The 17,111-nt window shown below is 53.7% G+C and overlaps 8 protein-coding genes across 8 annotated transcripts; 3 read left to right on the top strand and 5 right to left on the bottom strand.

Moving 5' to 3' along the window:
* Window positions 1-592: 592 nt before the first annotated feature.
* On the top strand, window positions 593-1,717 carry CC84DRAFT_1191399 (deuterolysin metalloprotease; the record flags this gene model as incomplete). Its single annotated transcript, XM_018181180.1, has 2 exons — window positions 593-794; window positions 852-1,717. 2 exons carry the CDS (start codon window positions 593-595, stop codon window positions 1,715-1,717), a joined length of 1,068 nt encoding a protein of 355 aa, XP_018029247.1.
* A 2,648-nt stretch (window positions 1,718-4,365) lies between these two features.
* CC84DRAFT_1157650 (uncharacterized protein) lies at window positions 4,366-6,220 on the top strand (the record flags this gene model as incomplete). The annotated part of the gene is made up of 3 exons (XM_018177023.1): window positions 4,366-5,104; window positions 5,160-5,372; window positions 5,419-6,220. The coding sequence occupies 3 exons, from the start codon at window positions 4,366-4,368 to the stop codon at window positions 6,174-6,176; spliced, it is 1,710 nt and encodes a 569-aa protein (XP_018029248.1). The 3' UTR covers window positions 6,177-6,220.
* A 398-nt stretch (window positions 6,221-6,618) lies between these two features.
* CC84DRAFT_1131545 (benomyl/methotrexate resistance protein) lies at window positions 6,619-8,857 on the bottom strand. The gene is made up of 5 exons (XM_018175903.1): window positions 7,826-8,857; window positions 7,465-7,776; window positions 7,145-7,413; window positions 7,050-7,091; window positions 6,619-6,999 (listed from the first exon to the last, which is right to left on the bottom strand). Exons 1-5 carry the CDS (start codon window positions 8,491-8,493, stop codon window positions 6,707-6,709), a joined length of 1,584 nt encoding a protein of 527 aa, XP_018029249.1. The 5' UTR covers window positions 8,494-8,857; the 3' UTR covers window positions 6,619-6,706.
* Window positions 8,858-9,813: 956 nt separating this feature from the next.
* CC84DRAFT_1223197 (Methylthioribulose-1-phosphate dehydratase) lies at window positions 9,814-10,574 on the bottom strand (the record flags this gene model as incomplete). Its single annotated transcript, XM_018183468.1, has 2 exons — window positions 9,814-10,263; window positions 10,335-10,574. 2 exons carry the CDS (start codon window positions 10,572-10,574, stop codon window positions 9,814-9,816), a joined length of 690 nt encoding a protein of 229 aa, XP_018029250.1.
* A 344-nt stretch (window positions 10,575-10,918) lies between these two features.
* Window positions 10,919-11,403, bottom strand: CC84DRAFT_1105363 (uncharacterized protein; the record flags this gene model as incomplete). Its single annotated transcript, XM_018175093.1, has 2 exons — window positions 10,919-11,307; window positions 11,367-11,403. 2 exons carry the CDS (start codon window positions 11,401-11,403, stop codon window positions 10,919-10,921), a joined length of 426 nt encoding a protein of 141 aa, XP_018029251.1.
* Window positions 11,404-12,129: 726 nt separating this feature from the next.
* Window positions 12,130-13,715, bottom strand: CC84DRAFT_1169635 (mitochondrial carrier). The gene is made up of 4 exons (XM_018179708.1): window positions 13,583-13,715; window positions 12,792-13,527; window positions 12,677-12,734; window positions 12,130-12,629 (listed from the first exon to the last, which is right to left on the bottom strand). Exons 2-4 carry the CDS (start codon window positions 13,508-13,510, stop codon window positions 12,246-12,248), a joined length of 1,161 nt encoding a protein of 386 aa, XP_018029252.1. The 5' UTR covers window positions 13,511-13,527; window positions 13,583-13,715; the 3' UTR covers window positions 12,130-12,245.
* Window positions 13,716-15,150: 1,435 nt separating this feature from the next.
* On the top strand, window positions 15,151-15,692 carry CC84DRAFT_1223200 (uncharacterized protein; the record flags this gene model as incomplete). The annotated part of the gene is made up of 2 exons (XM_018183469.1): window positions 15,151-15,570; window positions 15,618-15,692. The coding sequence occupies 2 exons, from the start codon at window positions 15,151-15,153 to the stop codon at window positions 15,690-15,692; spliced, it is 495 nt and encodes a 164-aa protein (XP_018029253.1).
* Window positions 15,693-16,059: 367 nt separating this feature from the next.
* CC84DRAFT_1169637 (DUF1295-domain-containing protein) lies at window positions 16,060-17,026 on the bottom strand. The gene is made up of 2 exons (XM_018179709.1): window positions 16,544-17,026; window positions 16,060-16,490 (listed from the first exon to the last, which is right to left on the bottom strand). Exons 1-2 carry the CDS (start codon window positions 16,932-16,934, stop codon window positions 16,090-16,092), a joined length of 792 nt encoding a protein of 263 aa, XP_018029254.1. The 5' UTR covers window positions 16,935-17,026; the 3' UTR covers window positions 16,060-16,089.
* Window positions 17,027-17,111: the final 85 nt, after the last annotated feature.

Raw genomic sequence — 17,111 nt, forward strand, 5'->3', positions numbered from 1 at the left:
CGCCGAAGAAACACCAAACACTGCGGTCATGTGGTTCATGTTTCAAACTACCTCGCCGGTAATTGAATCCTCCGCGGCGGCTGTGGGGTCTTCATGCGCCACCCCGGATCTCCATCTACCCTGATGTGTGCTAATCGCCGGGAGCCTTCCTAAACTGCCATAGCGTGAAGCATAACACAACAGCACATGAACCTATTGATTGCGAAGGGAGGCCAACTGGTAGTGCCGAATTGATTCCATTCGCCAGTCTACTCACACCTAGTCCGGCCAAGACGCGCTGGCGTGGCATGCATACCACCCATCGTCGACAGCACCTACTCAAGACAGCTTGGCGAGCCGAAGCATTCGCCCAAGGTCACCAAGCTTCGACAAGACGCCTTGGAGTAGCTTGAACACCTCCTTATCGCAGTATGTCCTCCGTGATGGCATACAGTAAAGCTTACGACGATCACCGTGGTCGCCGAGTCGAGCATCGAGAAGATTAAGCAACGACAGAAGTACTTAAGAGAGGAGGTTGATCTCCCGTTGTTGATCACACTGATCACTGCCAACTCGAAATCTGAAGCGAGAATACTCGGCAAAGCTTGTCACGATGCTCACCAAGGCTCTCCCCGTTGCTCTCCTTGCTGGCGCTGCCTCGGCAGCTTGCCCTCTCGCTGTGTCAATTGCCAACGCTGACAACCACATTGTCAACGTTCAGGTTACCAACACTGGAAGCGAGACGCTTCAGGTTTTCAAGGGAAACACGGTTTTCAGTGATCATGCTACCAAGGACCTCTTGGTAGCCGATGCAGGTGCGTAAATCTTCAGCCTCGCGGCCGATTCGAGACACGGACTAACAGATGAGACAGCTGGCAAAGCTCTCCCGTTCAACGGAGTCTATGTCAACTACAAGAAGACCGGCCTCTCATCCGACAGCTTCCAGAAGATCGCCGCTGGCGAGACCGTCACCGTCTCGGTCAACGCCGCTAAGAGCTACAAGCTCGAGGGCGTCCAGCAAGCCAAGGTCTCCGCCATCCAGGGCTTCCGCTATGCGACCGGCGAGGCAGCCCCCTCTGCCCTCAGGGACCTCTCAGTCTGCGCTGATCAGACGACCAGCTCCGTCGATGTGACACCCGACCAGAGCACCGTCGCAGCAGAGCACATCTCCAAGCGCTCGGAGCCATTCTCTTCGCGCATCCAGAAGCGTTCCATCACCTACTCCTCGTGCTCGACCTCCCAGACCTCGACTCTGAAGACCAGCGTCGCCGATGCCATCTCCATGGCCGGCAAGGCCGCGACCGCCGCCGCCTCCTCTGCGGACTACTACACCACCTGGTTCAAGTCGACCTCCGTTGCCTCAAAGGTCCAGACCATCTACAACGATGTAAAGAACGTACAGACCACGTCCCCCGAGATCTCTTGCACCGACACCTACGGCGACTGCTCCGACGGCTCAGCCCTGCTCTACACGGTACCCTCCGACAACGTCATCGTGCCCTGCCCCAACAACGGTTTCTGGGACTTCCCCGAGTATGCGAGCCAGTGCAGCGGCGATGACTACGACAAGGCAGGCAGCATTCTGCATGAGATGACGCATCTTTATGGAACGACGGATTACGCATACGGCTATACGGCGGCACAGAAACTGAGTGCGAGTCAGGCGGCCGCAAACGCTGATACGTACGAGATGTATGCGGAGAGTGTGAGGCTGGGAGGTTGCACTGTGGGTAAATAGACGACGGAACGAATTATCCCAGATAGAAGATGGATAATGCAATGATGTTTGATCATGACGAATAGTGAGCTCTGCATGTGTTTTGCGTGTGTGCCTATGTAAAGTTTGTTGGCTTGTGACGACGGTGGGGCCTTGGGCTTGCGCGGTCGCAAAATCATTGCGATGCGTGCTCATGTGCCGACGAGGCGAAGGGAACAACAAGTCGGAGTGTGGGGTGGAGATGTGCGTTCTTGTCGGTAGCACGCGCAGCCTGCTCACTTGTCGGTGATTGGACGTGTTTGTGATACCTACATGCGTTCGCCCGCACCGACCCTCCAAGCCGTCGATTCCTTCTCATCAAGATCCTGCCCAAGGCCTGTCAGATAACCGATTTGATGATTTTCGGACAAGGGAACTGGGCCCAGACGTACCCGGCGCTGGGCTGGTAGCGCATGGTCACGGGCATGTTTGCGATGTCGCCACTTACGCCAGACTTTCGGGTCGCTGCATGTGGATTGGGCTCCAGCGCAGGCGAGGGACAAATGGTGTATGGCCATGTCTCTGAATGATCGGGTGTCTTCTGCGGAACCGTACGCAGCGGGTGGGCGCCTTGCTTGTTTCGGGAAGTTGCCGTGAGCGGGCATGCGCTTGTGCAGGGGTGAGTTGGAGAGGATGTGTCTTCCCGTGCCAGGACTAAGGGTCCATGCTTTTGAACGCAGTGAGTGTCTGCTCAGATAGGGACTCCAAAGTTGGGAGGTATGAACGTGGCCCCGCCCCCTTTGAACCGGCGTGTGTAAGCGAACATCGCTGGCACATATTCAATCACAGTAATACTTGCACAGAGCCAACCCGGAATTGGTATAAGATGTTCCGCCTGTATGGTTTTGGGCATTTTGTTCTTTTTGATTGGTCTCGAAGAGGTCCTAGTTTATTCTCTGCAGATTATGGAAAGGCTTCCTAGGAAAGAGTGATGCTGGTGCGACGGGGCACATTGTAAAGCTGCTCTGTGCCACAGTGAATTCACTCATAGGGAGGGATGTATCAACAATCTACGAGTCGTGAACCGATAGATAAGTGCCTTTGCTCCATGGAAAGGTGGCACAAGAACGTATGGAGAGCACTGATAACGCATACGACTAGTCAAGAGAACAGATCCAGGATCCAAGTCACGACATCGCTGATCTTGACCTACAGACCCACAATCGTGATACTCGTGAACTCAATCTGGACGATCAAGCATCGAATCACAGTGCAGGACGGACGCGCCAGCTCGAGCGAGGCTTGGAAGGACGCCACGAGCCTGCCGAGTTTGCGACTAAGACAAACTCTATCAATGATGATCACAGCACGGAAAGGGCCACCCCAAAAAGCCCATTGCAACTGCTGCACCACCGGTGCAGATGCCCCGTGGACGTGGAGGTCGAGGTCTTTCTAAAAGGGTCTGTGAATTTCTCGTTCTTCAGGCGTTGGGAGATACCCACAGCACACCTGAACAAGCCTTGCAGTTCCTTGCAAAAACTTGAGTCTACTTGTATGGCTGATGCGCCGAGTCTGGAGTGCATATACTGAGCTGAATGGGAGACTATCTCACCGACGTACCGGGCTTGGTTCGATTGAGTGACAGCCTGCATAGAATTCCAAGGAGAGATAGGGTACACGGTCACATACAGAAATCTCAGTGACTATTTGGCTTCTACATCAGAGTCTAATGTCGACCAGACGCTGAAATGTCGACGGCGGGCCATGAAGCTTGCAGACAGGCTGAACAAGATGATCGGACGTCAGATTTACGCACAGTGGCATGGAGATGTAGCTGACGTGTTCATACAACTGGTAGACACGAGACATGGAAACAAAGTGATACTGCACGCAGTAGAACAGCTCTGTGAAGAGTTATTCAAGTAGATAGGTGCAAATGAGAATTAAGCACAGTATCTGAAGCACAGCAGAGCAAGACATTCTGGGAGTGAGAGTGGACGAAATAGACTTCTAGATGCAAGCGAATGACCTGGATCAACGTCAAATCATTTTCATCATCTTATGGTCAGGGAGAGGTTAGAGGTTTGTGGCTGATCGTTGGCTGAAGGCGCAGCGTCAGCTTTTCCAGATGTGGCTAGCAAATTGGCTTCCAATGCAGCCTCTCACCGCTGACCCCACCCCACCCTCTTTACATCACAGCCCCCAAGCCCTGGCGCCAGCCTAGCTCACCGCCCCATCCAGTGAACTTGCGCAGAAAGCGACGTAAATCATAACGTAATCCGTTGACACCGCAGCAGATCTTCGCATCGAGGGAACCACTCGCTTGGCAGCTCTCTCAGCCGTCGCAGCTCGGGCCTCAAGCCTCAGCTGGATTGGTGGGCGTGGGCTTGCGTTACCCTCTTGGGCGACCGTAAGATGTGATCACAGCTGCGGCTAGGCAATGGTTGAGATACGCTCTCCGCCTTTTTGCCTACCAGGGAGCCGACGCCTCCCAATTGAGCGTCTTATATGAGCCATGTGCTCACTCGCGTACCATTGTGCGCCCTTGTTCATTTTCTCTAGGTTTCTGGCGTTTGGCTTCAGTTGCACAGTTTTCTTGTCTTATATACCTATACCATTTCACTCGTATTTCCTCGGGTGCTATTCAACATTCTCCTACTCTAATATTGTGTCGACAGCGGAAGGACGCCATGGCTGACAATACTCCTTGGGGCCGGCGGCTCATCATCTGCTGCGATGGAACTTGGCAGTCCAGCGTGAGCTCCAAAGACAACGTGCCCTCCAACGTGACGAAGCTCTGCCGCGTCATCGCTCGCATCGGCACCGATCAGCACGACCCGAACAAGAGATGGCATCAGATTGTGTACTACGATAGCGGTGTCGGCACCGGCAACCTCAGCGGATCGGAGGCTAGACGTCAAGGCGGGACTGGAGCCGGTCTCGCCGAAAACGTCATCGAGGCATACAACTTCATCGTTCTGAACTACGAACCAGGGGACGAAATCTTCTGCTTTGGTTTCTCGCGTGGGGCATATACCGCGCGAGCAGTCGCAGGACTTGTCACTGATATCGGCGTTATCAGGCCCACAGACATGCAACTTTTCCCGGCCATTTATCGCGCATACATGTCAAACGATGAGATGCTACCCTTCCGCGAGACGAAAGCGTGGAAGGAATTCGTCGACGGCAAGCTCACCAGCAAAGGTCAAGATCTGAGTAGAGCTGGTGAGATTAAGGGGTTGAAAGACCGAGTGCAGAGCTTCGAGATCAACCCTCATCACAGCTTGCTTGCTGCAGAAGGTAGTCGCAAGGTCAAGGTAGTCGGTGTGTGGGACACAGTGGGAAGTTTGGGCGTTCCAGACGTCGCATGGTTCGACAATGAGAGATTCCGGACCAAGTACGGATTTCACAACGTCAAACTGAACGAGAGTGAGTTCTCCTATCACAGTCCACAGAATCTTTACATGTTGGCTAAATGATCAAGATATCGAGCATGCATACCATGCGCTAGCATTAGATGAGCACCGCAAAGCTTTTCGGCCAACCCTATGGTACATAGACAACGAGATGCGGGCACGCCTGACTCGGGAAGGCAAACCTCTCCCCGAACTAAAACAAGTATGGTTTCCCGGGGTCCACATCAACGCCGGCGGCGGCGCAGACGACTGCATCACAGACATGAAGGGCGATCTAGAGAGTAAGTCTCTTCGCAATTTCTCGCTGCCGTACTAATCACACCTCAGACTTGTCGACCGCAACCTGGACCTGGATGCTGCACTGCATATCGCCGCACCTCACCATCGACCAAGACGCCTTCAAGTCCTCCCTCGGCCAATACCAGCGCTGGCTTGCCCGCATCCGCTACGCGTGCACCTACCACCACACCACATGGCTCGATACAATCAAGTCCACCATCCCCAACATCCCTATCCTGAATCCAGCTACGGACCCACTACTCCCACCGCGACGCGATCCCGTTCACACGCACCCCGAATTTGACTATGGCTGGGGCACCGGGCCCATCGTGGACTCGTACACGGGCATGTACATCCTCAACGGCAGTCTGCCACGTGTACCCGGCAAGCTGCAAACCGAGGTGTACGACCAGAAAGAGGAGGTAGCGACGCTCGACGACATCTCGAAATTTGGTGAGACAAACGAGTACATCCACCCCATTTGCGAGTACCGCAAGATTGTGCGCGGGAAAGAGGACGACTCGGCACTGAAAGCGTACACGCGAAAGTACGAGGCCGCACCTGGTGGCAAGGAGGGCAGGTTCTGGTGGTATCGGGATGGGAAGCGGTTGCCTGAGTGGGTTATCATGGAGCATGGGGACGAGGGCGTGGTGAACTTCGAGAGGACGTGGTATGAGATGTGTGAGACGAATGAAAAGGCAAAAAGTCGGTTAAGGGAGGCGGGGTATGAGAAGGACTTTTTGGTTGCGCTGGATGAGAAGGTGGATTTCGGGGTGGGTGAAAAGCCTGGGTATATGTATCCATAACGGACATATCTTTTTTTGTCTTGGCTGCTATCTTATCAGTGTCTAAAACTCGGTCATTCATCGATATTTGATCTTAATAATGCATCTATGTTGATGGGACATGAGGTTCGAAGCGAAGGTGAAAAGCAACCGCAGAAGAAGCACACGTTGCGGCGAGACCGGGTTTGCCAGGGAATATAGGGAATGGTCTCAGTCTGTTCGCTGTGAAGTTTCATCGACCCCGTATCCTCTTGCTGATTGAAACTTCGCACACTCAACGGACAGCATGCACAAAGACTGCTGGAATTATTCATGTATCACCGAAACCTACTACCCCTGTATGAGGTCAAATCAGAAACTATTATAACAGGCTAATGTGAATAGAATCTGACTCTAGTCCGCTCGTTATGACCATTGCATAGCAGTGCCTAGTTACTGTGCTCCAAAGTTCGTCAAAGCAGTTGTCAGTATATCGTGAATTACCATCAGTGCAGAGGCAGTCTATAGTCTAGCTCTACAGTTCCATACTTCGATTATACTTAAAGCGCATCTCAACCCACCGCAAACCGACTCCTCTCCCTCATGGCCTTCCCAAAGCGGAACAATACCCACATGCCAACTGTACACAGAACCATGAAACCTGCAAGCAAACTCACACCTCCGTCAATGCCTATGCTCTTGAACATGGGCGTAGAGAATAGTACTGCCGCAAACGCAAATAGACTTCGTGACAAGCTGTTTGCCGAGAATATGCTGGCAGCGTACCGGGGGTAGATGTTAGGTATGTAGAGCAGGACTGATTGCGCGATGAAATAAGTGCCGAAGATAGTGAGGCCCAGACCGACTGCTTGGTGTTAGGGTTTAGTCAGATCAGACGAGCAGCTGGGAGCTTACTAGTTGGCACTATCCAATGCACCGACGAACGCGCTGTCCAAGCTGATCAACTTGTCAGTGGAGGCCACTCATTGCGATGAGAGGTTTTTACTCACCAAACATGAATAGACCGATGCAGATGATGGGAGATGCGAACAATCCAGGCAGCAGATGGTTTTCGAGCTCGCCAAAGGTACCGTTCATCATATGAGGGAAACAACGGTACTTTAGATAGATGCAGTGCGCAGTGAACGCGAGTAGGCCAGCCGGCGCAACAACGAGGAACACCAGCCCAGTACTTTCGGCAGAGAAGCCGTACATGACTGGATATACAAGTGGAAGCGATTCGAAGAACGAGTAGTATGTGCCGTAGCATAGACCCATGCTGCAAATTCATTAGTTGATTTTAGGAAACTTCGGAAGGGATCCATCTTACTAGACGGTTGTGAACAAGATGGCGGGGTCGAGCGCATTGATTTCCCAGGGTTTGATAAGAGCATCGAACAGCAGGCTCGAGGCCTTCAGGTTCTTCTGTTTCTTCTCAGCCTCGGACATGAGGTGTTGGTTGCCGGTTTCTTCACGGAGGCGCTTGGCCTTGTAATACAGGATCGTAGCAGCTGAGGACTCGGGCAGCATGCACAGCATTAGGATGTAGATGGGTCCCGCGATAAACATGAGCTCCCAGGCCGAAAACCTCCAGCCGAGATCGCGCACGGCGTAAGCCGAAAGGGTTGGGCCAAGTGCAGGCCTATCTTTTGTTAGTAGCGTCATCATGTTCGTTCACGGGAGTGACTTACCCCATTGTCGCTGTGGCAGCCCACAAAGCTACCGCAAACGGGAACTGTGCCATGGTCCAGATATCGGCAAGCGATGCTCCGGCTGTCGCGAGACAAGGCGATGCCATGAAGCCAAGCAGAAAACGCAAGACCATCAGCCCAGGATAGTTGTTAACCAGTGCTGTAGGTATGCACAAAATAACGAAGAGAAAACCAGATATCGCGTACGGAGGGTTTCTCCCGATGGCCGGGATCTCTGAAATGGGCGAGAATAGCAAGCAGCCTATACCATATCCGAGCACATACAGAGAAAGTCCCAGCGAGCCTTCGATGTGTGACTTGTGGAACGTCTCTTGGACACCCTCCTGCGACGGTGTGTATATGGATGATCCGACATACACAGCGAACGTATACAGCCCAATGAGGGAGGTCATGAGAACCTTGTCCTTCATCGGCCAATTCTGAGGGTTGCTCGGGTCGTTGGGTCCATCCCAGCCGACAAGAGTTGCACTTTGCTCAGGTTTGAGTTCGGCACCGAAGGCGACCTTGGGGGCAATGGCTGCGGGCACATCGTCGGTCGAGGAAGAGGATGATAATTGCTTGGCCTTGAAACGGGAGAAGTCGAATCTGCGATGGCGGCCATAGTGCAGGGCAGTCCCTACAGATGAATGTCGAAACAAGTAGGACATTATGGCTGTTGGCGTGGTGCAGGAACTGAGAAGCTTGAGACCGGAGCGTTGCGGTGCACTGTCGTTAGGTGCTTTAGATCTTATGGAAGCAAGCAATCACACAGGAGTGAGTGGATGGTAGTTGCCGTTCTGGTGCCACTGAGCACATGGCGGGTGTCGCTCTTTCTTAAGTCCATCTCAACGCCGCGCAACATCTCGGAATTAGTCAAGGTCTCCTAGACCATCTGGACGGCTATCCCCGCTACCCAATCACAAGTGAAAACATTTTCGATAGATCGACACAGTGGATGATGCCAGATTCATAGGGCAGAATGCGACATACATGCGCTAGAGGTCGTGCCTTAACGTTATGCGTCAGCGGAACATAATGCCTTCTCTAGGGGGCGAGACTTGGGCATTAGGCGACTATTCTAGTCCTTATGTCTCATGAATGCGATTGGCTGATGATGATGGTGAGTCGAAGTGATTCTGTAAGCGCGGCTGCATCAGTGCCAGCGGAGTGTAGCTTCATCATCCAGGGACCGTAAGCTGAGAAGATAGCGCCCACAACGGACGAAGACGTTCGGTCATCACGTGTCTTATCAGTAAAGTTCTCCTACCAGGCGGTTTTATTAGAAGTCTCCGGGGATGCACCTACACATGTAATTTCTACGCGACTCAGCATCCTTCCAGATTCTGGGGACTTTACGGGCGGACTGTCCTGCACGTGCAGCTCCAAAGGGTTTTTGCACACAGAATCTTTTCCCTTTGTAATTTGTAAGACCCATTAGTCGAAAACAAGCTTTTGATTCCGTTTTCATGAGGTTTTTGTAAGATGAGCTCCAATTCAGATTCTAGATCCTCTCCAGCTCTGCATCCTCACCAATAATTTGCCAGCAACCAGGGGTTGCATCTGTAGCTCGCCAGTATATAGCACTTAATCTAGTTCCGCTAGCGCAGCAGTCGCATGTACCTATGGAGGCCTCTGGGCTCCACACTCTCCACGGAACCCGCAACTCCGAGCGCAGGCATCAACCGCGTGGAATATCTTCCTGCCCATCGCCCACTATCCCATGAAGAGATAGCGCCCAGGACGGACGAAGATGTTCGGACACTATTCATCTTGCTTAGCAAATTCTTTCCTCTCGTGATCTTAAAAGTCTCCGGCGACGCATCTCGAGTTGCGGCGATTTACTTGGCTCACCACGTGCAGCCTCACCGCGTCTGCCTTGAAACATATCCCCATGTGCCAAGAAAACCTGAATGGCTACTACCTCACCGACACCCCACCAGCAATTACATCCACAAGTGTGCAAATGTGTGCTCTAGTTGAAGAGAACTTCATTTCGTCGTCCACGGCAGCCCCAGCTTCTTCATCTCCACCGCAAGCTGCAATATGTAATCAATACTCTCACACTGCGTCTTCGCCTTATGCACATTGTCTCCCCACACATAGATCCCATGCCTCCTCACAAGCACCGCATACGCATCCGGGTACTCCTCCATCGCCTTCTCCAGACTGTCCGTCAGGTCCTCCTCATGCGCCGTATTCTCGATAATCGGGATGCGCAGCCGGTCAAAATAGCCTAGGTTCCCGACCTTGTCGCGGCCCTTGGGAATCCCCTTGATCTGCTCAATCTGCTCGATTTCGAAGGGCGCAGAGCTGCCGAAGTCGCGCTCGACGAGAAGGGTGACTAGGACGGCCCATTGCGAGTGCGTGTGGATGCAGCAGCCGGCGCCGCGCTTGAAGGCGGCGTAGAAGAGGGGCGTGCATGCAGAGGGTTTGTGTGCCTGGCATTCATCCCATTAGCATCGGTGACTACGTCCCGTCTTCCAGGCCAGAGGGGCATTCGTGTGCTTACAGCGGGTCGCCGCAGATACTCCCGGCTCTCAAAGTCCATGACAAACATGTCCGTCGGCCGCATCAGCTCCTTCTGCACGCCGCTCGGCGCGATGTAGATCTTGTCGCCATGCCGGATGCTCGTGCCTCCGCCCGTACCTGTCACCCAGCCCAGGCTGTAGAACTTTGCGCACAGCGTGCAGATGTGGTTGGCGGGGTGCTCTGGGTCCGACGAGCGGATAAGGGCATCGGGGTCGGACATTGTGTGAATCGAGGTCCAGATGGAGTGTTTGGGGATGTGGAGATGCAGTGGATGTTTGGGCGTATGTTGTGGTGGGAACTTTTTCCGCTGGGAGATGACGCGATGGCGGGGCAGGCGCGACCCACGTGGCGCGGGGCAGGCGCGTTGGACGGCGGAGCTGCTGTAGGGCAGGCGCGATGCGTAGAGATGTGGCGACGCCGGGGGAATTACATTGAATTCAAAACTACATAATGAAACGCACGTATCTTCATTAGGGCGATGTCGAGGCTGCTGCATCGCATCGCCAGGCTGTCACGCCATCCAATCCACCGGGGTATCTCAGCAGCTCACAGCGCACCACGCGCCTAACCGGTCTCCGTCTTCGTCTCGTTCGCCAGTGGACTCCCCTCGCGCTTGTCCTTGCCATCGAGATGCAGCACATGCTTGATCTTATCGATGGCGCCCTTGCGGTCCGGTGAGCGGCTGTGCCCGCCGTATTTCTCCCTGTGCACGTTGCCCTCGCCGCCGCGGCCCGTGTGGAAGTTTTCCTGCGGCTGACGCAGCGCGTCTTCAGGGATGATGTCGGACGACGTGCGCGGGCTGCTGTCGGCAGGGCGGATCAAAGGCGACTTGGTGATGTTGCCAGCGCCGCCGCGGCCTGTCGAGAAGTCGCCGTTGCCCTGGCCTTGGACGCCTTCGCGGATGATGGAGCCGTCGGTGTATACGGTCGGGTCGTGGCCGATGTTGCCGGCGCCTGTGACGGTGATCAGTCCCGCGTCCCTGTGGTGTGTAGGGCTAGTTGTTGCGACTCACCACCGCGACCGGTAGAAACAATGGGTGCGTCAGACATGTTGATGTGAGGTTTGCGCAAAAAAAGCAAGTGTTGTATAAGATTCACGTATCAGTCAGTTCGCAGGGCAGTGGCGAGAAAGAGCTCCAGGAGACATGCAGGGCGCGAGTCTTATATTTGCTCTTTCAGCGGACACGGCGGCAGCGGCCACATGCGTCGGAACCACAATCTATACACGCATGACGCAATGCTCCACGAGCCATTGGAATAATTGGCGCGGGATGCTCTAGGCCTCCGGTACGGGCAGATCCATTGCAATCAGGGAATGCGCCGGCGCCGTATTTTGGGCGGGAGAGATAGGTTCATCCGCGAGGCAGGCTGACTGCCAAGGCGCTCCGCTCATACGTTATGGCGAAGAACCGGGAACTACGCGTGGGGATCAGTGGTGGTGTTACCTGTAGGCGTGAGGTGATGAGTTGATGAGGTCGGCGGCTCTGATAACGCAGACGCCCTTGATTCGCCCCGGCTAGTGACTAAGCGCGTGATAGGCGTGCTCTCCCTGGTGAGGCTTTTATCGTCTCTTCCACGGGGACATGGCACGAGCAATACAGCGTGGATTTGGTGCTTGCAATAAACGCTTGACCTCTTGAAAGGCGATGTGGGTGAGGAAGTTCCAGGTCTGCTTTCTGCTGACCCGCAGACTGATGTGGGTCATGTGATTGAACTCCCTCCATGGCTCCAGGGCTGGGGACGGAAGGGAAGAATATGGACAGCGGAAGCCTAAAATCGGACCGTATTTCTACTCGAGGAGGAATCAACTACTAATAAACTACAAGTAGGTAAGGCTACGATGCACTCTTGATCATAGTACAATTGGACAGGGATAACCCGCCACCGCATAATCACGCATTCTTCTTTTCCTCAGGTGGCGCGCCTCCAGTCGTCGGCAATCCCATGAAGATCTTGAAGTAATCATAAATCATCCACTGCAGACCTGTGAGCGTGCCAATCATGACAATCCTCACTGGCAAACCATTCCAGAGACCGCCAAACCCAATGTCCTTGTAAATGCGGCCCGTCGCCGCGCCGAAGCTCTCTCCCGCCTGGCGCGTCGCATTGAGCTTCGACACCATGACGTCCGCGGGATGGCTGACAATCGCGCACAGAATGCCGGCAATGTAGCCTCCCGTGAAGGACACCGCCGTCTGTGCGCCCTTGCCGTAGTCACTCTTTTGGCCCGGGAGGCGGTGGTAGATCATCTCGACGACGGTTTCAAACGAGGCGAACTGCGAAACGTGAGTTTTGCACTTGCGAAACCGGCAGGGCTAGCTACCTTCATCATAGTGTACGGGATCTGTCTGCCCCAGAGCGGGTACAGGCCTTTGTACAGTCTGTAATTAGTGAGTCGAGACATACTGGATAAGCTTCACCAAGCCTCGCCGACTCACCCTGCGACGCCTTCCTTCCCCACAATGGTGTTGATGCCGTTCAACGTCCCCGTTGCGAACGGTGGGATGGTCGTCTGCATGCGCACCTTGACAGCTTCAAACGGACAAAGGCCAATGTCGGCAATAAACTCCGCAGACGCACTGCCCGCCAGGTAGATGAGGGTCTTGTACTTGTGGAAGTTTTCTTCACCAGCGAGGTCCGCGTAGTACTTTTTGAAGAATTCATACCCGCCGTATTTCAGACCACCTTGGACCGAATAACCCCAGAACGTTGGGCTCCAGCCAGTGAAGACACCGCGAAGACCTTCAGCGCGGCCAATCTTGCTCCACGCTTCGAAATTGCCCTTGTACATCTTCGAGTCGACCTGGCGCCTACACTTCACGAGATCGAGCGGCGTGACAGCGGTATGCGTCAGGCCGCAGGCCATGATACCACCCACGGTGCATGCTGCATAGAACTTGGCCGAATACAGCTCTATACCGCCTACCTTCGCCTGAGCCTTGCTGCTTGCTTTTTCGAACTCCGCGACGGCAGCATCGCTCAGTTTCGCAGCCTTATTTCTAGCATCGTCCGCGGCGCTCCACGCGGTGTAGAGCTCGTGTCGGGCGTTCCACTTTGCAGCGCGTTTCGAGGGGCTTTCAGGAACGGAGTGCGCGATAACCGAGCAGCCTGAAAATACCTGACTTAGGGTAGACGGAGCAGGAAACAGAGTCGGCATTGTGAAGGACTGTGCCACTGCTATCAGTCAGACGGGCGTTTCGTCTTGGCGCGGCCTGTGTTTTGAGCTTACAATCACACTCAAGCTCGCGACGGGGAAACTGAAAAAAAGCGATTCCTTTGTGAGGCTCAGCTCACGAGCGAGCCAGCGCCGTTATAAGGAGATCGGGGGCAGCGATCAAGATGAAGCTCACCTTCGAGGTGGGTCCGGGTATAGAAGGTGGAGCTGTCAGCGTGGTGGGCCGACGTCACACCCGCATCTGGCCAATCCCATGCGCAGAAATCCGAAGCAGCCACTTGCGTCTAGTCACACTAAACCTATAGAGAAGGCTTGGAAGGCACCCGGCGTTCATTTCATCACACTGGACGACACAGGGTTCTACACAGAAAATAAATCGGCACAAGAGCGGACTATCGGTGGCGGAACAGCCGACCGTACTTCTTGCTTTTATGCGCCTACCGTTGAACTGCTTCTGCGCGTCTTAGGATGAACAGCGGGCAATGCTTAAACCCGAAACACCTGCCATGCCGAGTACCAAGGAACTGCCGCTACAGATTCCAAAGACGCGAGCTACTTGGCGCGTGGAAGTCGCCTCTGACTTATCTGGGATAATGACTTACATAGCCAAACTAACACTTTCTCTGTCCAACCCCAGGACGTCCCTTACGAGCAGTGCGTGTTAAGTAAGTATGCTCATCATGTGTGAACGGTGTATAGCACTGGCAACGCCAGCCGCTCCAACCTAATCGTTCCGTCTTGTAGCCTCGATATCCTGTCTATCTCGAGTACAACTGTGCAAAGATGCCTTCCATCTGTTTGAATGTTCGCCACAGAACGACCCCCAAACGTCCACTTTGGCCGGTCGTGCCGGCAATGGTGTCTTTGCCTACGACATGTACGCGGCTGATAAACAGGCCTACTTGATCGGCGTGAAGGAGCCCAGCAAGAGAAGAAATCGCGAGCACAGGCGAGACTGGATGTGTGGTAGTAGTTGGCGCGGCAAAAGGGGGGACTGTCCCGAATTGAACTTGCCGGACGTCTTTTCGGGTCCCTGACCTGATAAAAGACTTGAAACTATAAACACTGGTAGATCCCTCTACGGGATCGAGGCCCTTCGCATTGGAAACGATCCACAGGTTTGGTCGGGTCGACAGTAGACTTGCGATGAATTCCTGCCAGCATCTTGGATTGAAGGAGGCACTGGGTACGGTGGTCAGTGAAGACTAATAACTATCGATACTAAGAGGGGCTTTACTGACAGTGTTTAGAAGCTGCCAAAGAAGGTACCACCTTTTGCGCCCCTTTCGGAGCGTGCAAAGCAGGTGGCAAAAAGTCGAGCGAGCAAGACTGGTGCGTGATGCTTTGCAAGCCGTTGTCGTTGGCACGGGCAACATTAATCCCGTCTTAGGCAAGGAAGTGCACATGCGTCTCTTAGCAACAGGTTGATGGAAGTGATGAATGCCAGATGGTTCCAGGAAGGAACAGGCACTACTTGGTCCAGAGGCGCTACTGTCCATTTTCGCTTACATATGGTCAACATTGCTGGCGGACATGCGGCCTACATCAGGTATCAGGACAACGGTCTTGCCACAATTGCATCATTAGGCTGGATACGTATCGACAGGGACTTTCTAGTCAATATGACATTCTACGAGCGGGCCGTCCTGGGATCCAGCATGACAGACCGTGATCTGAGCGATTTCGAGTACACGACAGACACGCTGATCTTTCCCGAAGATGGTACGGAGCCTTTCATGTGTCTTGGAGGAGGAACCGACATGCCCGTGTCTCAAATTGAGATTGAAGAGGACCTCATGGTAGTCAACGAGTCGTCGATCGATACAGGCCGTACCAATGTCACCAGCGATGGACTGCTCGAGGAGGACGGGGGAACCTCTTTTCCCAATTCGACTGGCGCAGCTTGGAACATAAGTGCAACGGACGTTCGGCGGCACTCAGCAATGTGGGGTAAGGCTTCTGCCAATCGAGCTGCCTTTATTCACTCCCTGATTAAGTTCATAAACACTAACGGGTTCCAGGGCGCTGACATTGATTGGGAGGTAAGACTACATTTGCGTTCTCACACAACACTGCCTGACTACTCCAGTATTCAAGCGAGCTCAAACGAGGCGGCCGCATTGAGGACGCTGAAAACGTCGTTCGAGGAGCTGGATGGTTGTGAGTGGGGATTTCGACGAGGCGTGGTGCAATTTCGAGCTGCGGAAGCCGCTGGATAAGTGCAATACGAGGGGGGAGAATGGAAAGCAGGGTGAAACGCTGGATGGGAATTGGCTGAAGTGGAAGTTGTATGCAGAGGTCAAAAATGCATAGACCCGCCGCGCTGGCCAGATTTCGTAATACACTCGTTCTTATCATGTCTTGGATTCTTTAGCGGGGTGTGGAACCGCTCTTCGCATGTTAGGTAGTGCGAACGTGAGCCGTCTTTTGACAAACTTGGCATATGCAGTGTTCATACCATCACGCCATAGCGCAATACCTTTCTAACCGAGACCAAAGCGGCTGCATGCAGTAAAAAAATTCTTCTATTGCGCTCGCGGAGATATATACAGTTGCTCCCATCACGAACGCAGCCCTTCCTCATCGCTAGGCCTCGCCCTCCCTTCCTCGGCGTTATTCGGCTGCACTTTACTCTGATCTGCGTGCTTCGCCGGGTCAAAGACATATATGGGAAATTCCAGAAATACTGTCCGTTTCAGGATCACTGGCATCTTCTCGTACAGTTGTGGCGGAAATGGAATGAGAATGCTGGTCCTGCGCAAGTATCGCTCGTACTCGGGCCACTTGATGCCCTTCTCGTAGCGCTTTTTCGCTCCAGGTCGCTCCTGTAGTGGTAGGCCAGAGAGGAACATCAGCAGACTCGTCAGGAAGATGGGCCCGAGAATAGATGCGTAGAGAGCCGCATAGGGTCCACCGCGCACGTACTTATTCGCTGCTGGTGCTACCGCGATCGTGAAGATTGCTGAAACATGTTAGATCCGTGCCAGAACGATAAGAATTCTGCAGACCGCTTACCGAATTGGATCATGATCTCGCCGAAATAATTGGGATGTCTGGTCCACGCGAAGAAACCCACGTCGCACACCTCGCCATCGCTGCCGTGCGCACTGCGAAAGCGGTACTTTTGCACGTCGGAAACGCTTTCCATGATAAATCCAATAGCAAAAAGCACAATTCCTGCGATGTCGCATCCAGTGCCAAAGCTAGGCTGCGGGAACTGTGTGACTTTGGGCGAGTTCAGAATGGTGACAGGGAGGGAGCATGTCCACACCCAGAACATTTGGAAGACCCAGAATCCGAGAAAAGACCAGAACTTGTCTCGCTTGTCGTCGAAGCGGTCGTCCTTGCCCGTCTTCAGAATCCTGAACAGGAGGAAGCCGGAGAGTCGCGCGGCCCATGCCATCATGAAGACAGACACCACAATGTTGCGCGCATTGCCTCTGTTCTCGCCGAACGACAAGGTGAGGATAGCTAGCAACACGAAGTTCGTTCCGCCTACATAGGTTGTTAGTAGGAGTTCGAAAAGGTCCATCAATGTGTACTTTCCGGCCCAGTCAGTTAATTTGTCAAATTTAAGCGAGAA

This window comes from Paraphaeosphaeria sporulosa (genome assembly GCF_001642045.1).
Source record: "Paraphaeosphaeria sporulosa strain AP3s5-JAC2a unplaced genomic scaffold CC84scaffold_16, whole genome shotgun sequence".
Lineage (NCBI taxonomy): Eukaryota > Fungi > Ascomycota > Dothideomycetes > Pleosporales > Didymosphaeriaceae > Paraphaeosphaeria > Paraphaeosphaeria sporulosa.

Coding starts and splice junctions, on each gene's coding strand:
- CC84DRAFT_1169635 (XM_018179708.1), bottom strand. CDS start 13,510: ATGCCGACTCTGTTTCCTGCTCCGTCTACCCTAAGTCAGGTATTTTCA. Junction 12,735..12,791: donor GGGAAGGAAGGCGTCGCAGG/GTGAGTCGGCGA, acceptor CACTAATTACAG/ACTGTACAAAGGCCTGTACC. Junction 12,630..12,676: donor TCCCGTACACTATGATGAAG/GTAGCTAGCCCT, acceptor CACGTTTCGCAG/TTCGCCTCGTTTGAAACCGT.
- CC84DRAFT_1131545 (XM_018175903.1), bottom strand. CDS start 8,493: ATGTCCTACTTGTTTCGACATTCATCTGTAGGGACTGCCCTGCACTAT. Junction 7,092..7,144: donor CATCGGTCTATTCATGTTTG/GTGAGTAAAAAC, acceptor CAAGTTGATCAG/CTTGGACAGCGCGTTCGTCG. Junction 7,000..7,049: donor GCATTGGATAGTGCCAACTA/GTAAGCTCCCAG, acceptor AACACCAAGCAG/TCGGTCTGGGCCTCACTATC.
- CC84DRAFT_1169637 (XM_018179709.1), bottom strand. CDS start 16,934: ATGATGGCATGGGCCGCGCGACTCTCCGGCTTCCTCCTGTTCAGGATT. Junction 16,491..16,543: donor CGAGATCATGATCCAATTCG/GTAAGCGGTCTG, acceptor AACATGTTTCAG/CAATCTTCACGATCGCGGTA.